At 38.4% G+C, this 7,010-nt stretch overlaps 1 protein-coding gene across 1 annotated transcript; it reads right to left on the bottom strand.

The window, feature by feature from the left end:
• Positions 1–4,366: 4,366 nt before the first annotated feature.
• LOC149131468 (tRNA (cytosine(72)-C(5))-methyltransferase NSUN6-like) lies at positions 4,367–7,010 on the bottom strand. The gene has a single exon (XM_089338797.1). The coding sequence runs from the start codon at positions 6,874–6,876 to the stop codon at positions 5,467–5,469; it is 1,410 nt and encodes a 469-aa protein (XP_089194923.1). The 5' UTR covers positions 6,877–7,010; the 3' UTR covers positions 4,367–5,466.

Below are 7,010 nucleotides of genomic sequence, written 5' to 3'. Positions count from 1 at the left end.
GCCTCGTGTTGTAGACGAGACGATTTATAGCAGTTACATACGGGCATTTACACAGGCGATGTGTGTGTGTATATGTATATGTCTGCCAGCAGCTACATGTGTGTGTGTGTGTTATAAACACATACGGGCATTTGTACAATATGGCTCTGTGTGTGTATCTACGAATGTGGTGTGTATGTTTATGTATTAATGCGCATGTATGTGGGTATAAAGTGTGTCTGTGTGTACGAGCGTGGCTATAAAATATGAATCTATACTAATATATGCGTGTGTCTGTGCGAACGTAGATGTAAATGTGTGTGTTTGTGTGTGTGTGTATTTATATGTCAGTGTATATGTACCAATGTGTGCGTGTGTAGCTATGAACACATACGGGCATTTACACTATGTGGACGTATGTATTTGTCAGTGTGTGTGTCTGTGTGTATGCGCGCGCATGTTAACATACGGGCATTTTGAAAACTGCGGATGTAAATGCATCTAACTCTCTTTATGTATATATATATATATATATATGTATGTATTTTTATGTACGTGTGTATATATCTGGATATGTATGTGTGAGTTGCTGCAACTACATTAAAGACGTATGTGTGTCACTATAAACATATATGGGTGTATCAACGTATGTGCGCATGTGGTACTATACATATATGGGTATTCATAATGTGAGATAGCGCGTATCTATGTGTATGTGTGCATAAATACATAAAGCCCATGTTACATATATGTATGTGTCTATAAATAATACATGGGCGTAGCCAGTGTGTGTGTGTGTGTATTTTTATAACATATATGTATGTATGTGTGTGTGAATGCTATCATTGGAGAAGGAAGGAATAACGGAATAATAGAGTAATTAAACCATGGAAATAGGCTGAAGCACGACAGAAAAGAAGTAGGGATAGAGAGAATAAGGGAATGATGAGAGAAAGAATAATATAGCTAAGAGTGAGAAAACGAAACGCAAAGAGGGAGGATGTCAGAGAGAGAGAGAGAGAGTAAAGTAAAGGAGTGAGGTGAGAGTAAGAAATAAATGAAAGGTGAGATGGAATAAGTATTACGCAAAGTAAGAGAAAGACAAAGGAAGGGAAGGTTACGAATTACAGAGGGGGAGATAAAAGTGAGAGTAAGACAGGTAAAAGGAGGGGAAGCGTGGAGATCGAGTAAGAGAATGAAGAGAGGAGAGTAAGAGTAAATGAAAGGTGAATAACAGGAAAGATACAGAATTAAATAGAAAAAGTGAGAGAGAGAGAAAAAAACAAATAAGGAGGTAAAGAGATACAAAGGAAGGGGAGGACGAATGTTAAAACAAAGGAGAAAAATAAAGAAGTGGAAGAAAGTTTAAGAAACAAAGAGAGAGGAATCAGAACAGATAGGGAGAGAAAGAAAGTAGAAACGAAAGGGGGAGGGGAAAGTCAGAAAGGGAATAAAGAGCGAGAGAGAGAGAGGAAAGGAAAAGGGAAGATGAGAAAAGAAAACATAAGATTAACAAATGGGAAGAAGCTGAATAGAAGAGGAGAGAAAAAGATAAAGAAAACTATGGAAGCATCGACTTCGTAATAAATAGTGTTTGTTTGTATATTCTTTTTTCTTTTTTATTCTTCTATTTGTTTCAGTTAGAGTAGTTGTTTAGCCCAAGGTCAGCCTTGACCGAGCAAACCAATGATCAAATCGCGACCATTCTGTCTTTTAACTAATGAACAAGACACCGAAGATCACGCTATTTAATAATCCAACGTGTCGTTTCGAAGTGAGGGAGATTTAGTTGCTATTTCTAGCAGGTCGAGTGAACACCTACAAGCATCCTAGTCAACTAAAGACCAAACAGCAGTTGATATGGGGGTGGGGGGATAGTCCACTGCACACACACGAGTGGCATGTAAAAAGTTCTGGAACATTTCAGTAAGGGTGGCTTGGCAGAGTGGAACGAAGTGACTACAATATTTAAATACGGCACTACGTTCTGAGTTCAAATGACTGGTATCGATAATGTACCAACAGAGAATCGGGTTAGGGAGAATTCACAAAAAAAAAAAAAAAAAAAAAAAAAGACGAAGACAGGTGCTGTAGAGTCTACAGTGTAGACAACAAACAGATGTATTAGTTTAACGCTTGGGAAGTGAAGAAGTGTTTAACGTTTCGAACCTACGCGCTCTTCCACAGAAAGAAACAAGGAGAGAAAATAAAGAACGTGTAGTGGCTAGTAGGCTTCTTTTAGTTTCCATCTACCGAATCCAGTCACAAGGATTTGGTCAGCCCAAAGTTACAGACGAAGACACTTGCCCAAGGTCCCACGCAGGAGGACTGAACCCGGGACTATGTGGTTGAAAAGCAAAAGTTCTTACCACATCGCCACGCACGCGCCTATGTAAATATGTAGGTATATCTGTCTGCATGTATGTATACATGAATATATGTATGTATAGCTGTCTGTGTGTGTGTGTATGTACTGAGGTATCAATATTCAGGTTTATCAGGAAGCAGAAAATGATCTGAATATATATAGAGAGCCAATCCTTACAGACTTAATTGTTTACATTGTGTATCTGTGTCATACATGTTTGCGTGTGTATACTTTCTGGACACTCCTTAACTACTCATTTATCATAGGCTGTGTATGTATACATATGTTTGTGTATGTGCATACAAATATATATATACATATATATACACACACACACAAACACATATACATACACATCTATGTATACATCTCTCTCTCTCTCTCTCTCTCTCTCTATATATATATATATATATATATATGTATGTATGTATACACACACACACGCACACATATATAAGAGAGAGAAGGAGGGATTATTTACATCCTTGTCACTCCTTATTCAAAAGTCTGTACTGTGCTACAGATTATATCCATAGATTTACAGATTTCAGCCAACATGCTCTGTAATAATAAACATGTAAACAACCTTGTTATTGTTTACAGAGCAGAAGACAACCCACTCCTTTCCAATCTCGAGTGATTACATCATCTTCTCTCTCATATCAATCTTTAATCTTCATTCATGGTTTTGTGGCCTATAACAGCATCATCATCCTCTTTATCATCACTTAACATCCACTTTTCCATGTATGCATGGGTTGAATAGAATTCGTTGTTGTAGATTTTCTATGGCCAGATGCCCTTCATGTTGCCAATCACTGATGATGGTGCCAGATAGAAAGCTCCCAGTACACTGTAGAGTGGTTCATATTAGGAAGGGCATCAAATTGTAGAAACGATGATAGAACAGAAAATAGAGTCTGGTGTGGCTTTGGCCTTACAAATTCTGGTCAAACCATCCAACCCATGCCAGTATGGAAAATAGACGTTAAACCTTGATACAATTGGTGAAATGGCCATTATAGCTGAGGAAAACATCAGGATTATTCAGTCTGAAAACACAAAGCATAAAAGGCCATTAAATCAACCAACTTTCTAACTTAGTTTTCCCCACTGACTATTGATTTCATATTTGGTGTAGTTTGGTATGAAATAAAATCCAAGATTAATTCAAAACAATGTGAATAAATAAGCCTTACCTTTGAGAGAGTAATCTGGATGCTGAAAGGTTAAACTCTGCGGTGAACATTTGAGTCATTTCAATGGCTGATGGTTAACAAAATGCTTGCCCCTTTCTTAGTGTCAGCGCATTTTATACACCCAGTCATTTTACATAAAATTTTCCCATTTTCTTCAGGCCACTCAAAATTCCCTGCTGGGGCACACATGCAGACATCTTGCATTTACATAATAAAAGAAACAGCTGCCGATCACCACTTCAGCCTGTATTTTGGTGAATCCAATGAAGTCGTATTAATTCTGTTGTGGCTGGTATGACTTTTTGGTCAAGAAGTTTGATTTGTCATGATGTGGTTTTCAGTGCAACCCGATGCATGGCACCTGAGTCAGATATCTTCTACAAAAGCTTCAGGTTGACCAAAGTTTTGAGGATGGATTTGGCAGACATGAACAGTGGAAACCCATCCGATGAACTGTTGTTGAGGGAATAGAATTAATCCATTGCCTGATCTTAGGGTGCCTTCTGCAGGGTCCTTGCTTTGAAGATAAGTTACTCCCTTTCTTTCTTTGGTGAAGTCATAAAACAAAGATCTTCAACTTTGACATCTAAACTATCAAATACACCCGTTCATTCTCCAAAGAGTTTCTAGAATTTTCTTCAAGTTATTTATGATTTCTATGATAAAAGATATGCAACAGACTGGCATCCCATCCAGTGAGGAATATATATATATATATATATATATATATATATATATGCCAGAGAAACCAAGAAACCAGCCTTATGATTCTTATGGAGTAATGTGAGCTAACCCACAACAAAGATTAAAAAAAACCATCTTTAATTTGGTGAATTAATTTATTAAATGTCTGAGATGAATTAATGATTCTTCTGATTTTAGTGTAGTTGTAAATGTTGATTTTCATTCAGGGACACAAAACAGCATATTTTTGTGAAAGATGTATTTAGAGGTACAAAGACCCTACATTTGGTGAAGGGTATAGTTTAACGGCATACGGCCCTTCATTTTAGAGAAAGGTATAGTTCAGGGGTTGTGGCACCTGTAGCTTTTGAGACCTGCAAGTGTGATTTTTTGGGGAAAAATTTTTGATTTTTGCTTTAAAAAATATATTTTTGATGATTATCAAATGGTATTATGTATTGATGACAGGGGGACAAAAGGGATTTCCGTCAGTTTTGATGATGATTGTTCCAAATGTCTGATATACAGAAGTTTGTTGAATTGGTACATGGTTGAGTACTCCACAGATACATATACACTTAATGTATTTCTCAAGGAAAATCAGCATAATACAATAAGTGACACGATGGTCCCTTTGAATTACAACTCAACTTCAACTATTTATTGTGCGTGCACACACACATTGGGTCATCCCATAAATAATGCAGTTTTTTTAATCCTTCTTTTATCTTTCAAAATTAAGATAAACAAAGTTCTTTTTTTAATCTAAAATATACTCTCCTTCATTTTATATATATATATATATATATGTAGCCATCTGGTTCACCAGTCCTCAGTCAAATCGTCCAACCCATGCTAGAATGGAAAGCGGACGTTAAACGATGATGATGATGATATATATATAACATCATCTTTTAATGTCCAGGTTTCATTCTGGCATGGGATTTTTGACAAGTAATTACCTTTCCCTGTTTATTTTAATAAAGTTTTCTTTAATGCATCCTTATTGCAGTTTATACGTGGCGTCCCTTAAATATATGAACAAAAGTTTCACACCACTGGTATATCCGAATGACTGAATCGTCCAGGCATCTCTGGTCATTTACTTCATTGGGATCTGAACGATGAAATGCAATGTCGACCTTCACAGGTTTTAATGTAGACGTAAATATATATATTTTAAATATTTCATTTCTAAAGATGATATTAATTAGTTCAAGCAATTAAATTCTCGGATTATTTGACATTTTCCACTTTAATGAATTTGGCAATAAAAAACCCGATTGTGTCTCTGTTAAAGGCGTCTTTGCTATCACCTGAAACATCTGGTTTAAACCGTTGAACTAACTTCAGATGTTCTGGTGATAGGGAAGAACCTACTAAACCAGTATCTCCAATATGAGGCTCCTGTGCAGTGAGGACGAGCTGGGGGAAGCTAGCCAAAACCCAGGCCACTTGTTCTTCATTTTCTGCTAAAGTTATGGTGCAAGTACTGTATACCAAAGTGCCACCGACTTTTAACAGTCCGACGGCTTGTCGAAGTAGTTTACGTTGATACATGGGGAAAGACTTCAGAAACGATAAACACATTTTGTTACAACACGACGGTCTCTGTCCGAGAGCACTGCACGGAGCATCAAGCAGAATCCGGTCAAAGGTTCCCGGAGGGTACGGGGGACCTTTGGTTGCTTCAGCTGAACCTTGAAGTGATTTTGTGGAATCAAATGCATAAACCTCAACACATGTTAGACCCCAGCAAGACACTAAAGAGGTTAGGCGCTCTGCTTTGGGTTTAGTGCGATCTATCGCCACCAGGCGGCCTTTGTTTCTCATCAGTGTGGCAATATGAGTGGTTTTGCCTCCTGGAGCGGCACACATATCGAGGACAGTATCGTTTGGCCAAGGGTTCAGCACGTAACTACAAACGGCCGAGGGAAGATTTTGGGCAAATATCAGATCTGAGGTTAAATTGTCAAGTCTTGGAGCTGAATACAGAGCATTCGTTACCGATACACCAACTCCTGATAATACATGATCGGGCGACGAGTCGCGGAAGATCTGATTGCGACTGACCAGGGCAACGCCGTTCCCGAGAAAAATTTTCTCCCCCTTCAAAGGCTGTGTTTGTCCGCGAAGACAAGATCCTTCCATATCGACATACAGCGAAACAATATCCCCACGAGTCATATCCAAAGGAGCACCAATGATCCCTTTAACGAACACTTCAGATCCCCTTAGAACCGACATACCACACATGTGGTCAACAACTACTTGGTCTCCTCGTCTCTCGATCGACTGAACTGGCCCAGCATTAGGTATTATCACAACATCGGGCATGAGAGGGTGGAAGAAAGGCTCGGCCAGTTGCACGGCCCTTTTTCGGTGGTTGTCTATCAACTGTTCTTTGAGGAGGGCGAGTAGAGGTTCGGGGTCCTGTTGGAGGGTGTTTACACGTACGACAGTAAAGAGTGGCGGGATTGGAAGAAGAGAGAGTAAATGACAAATTTCTTTCTCACATCTGTCTCTGTCACTTTCAGTAGACTTGGGGAAATTCAGAGATTCTGTCTTCAGGTATTCCAGAACTTCACTATTCAATTTAATTTGAGGTGGCAGACAATCATTTGCAGTTTGTTGATTCCTCTCCATGTTTCAGTCAACACCGAACAGTGAAACCGGTATCTTATTAAATAAAGTCCCCGGTAAGATTTGTTTTACCCTGGATATTTATGTATAAACATGATGAAACAATTATAGCGTGGAAGACCTATTAGCCATTGCCA

Source organism: Octopus bimaculoides, chromosome 21 (assembly GCF_046866305.1).
Source record: "Octopus bimaculoides isolate indiv1 chromosome 21, ASM4686630v1, whole genome shotgun sequence".
Lineage (NCBI taxonomy): Eukaryota > Metazoa > Mollusca > Cephalopoda > Octopoda > Octopodidae > Octopus > Octopus bimaculoides.
The sequence above is the reverse complement of the archived record's forward strand: the minus strand, read 5'-3'. Positions and strand labels throughout refer to the sequence as shown.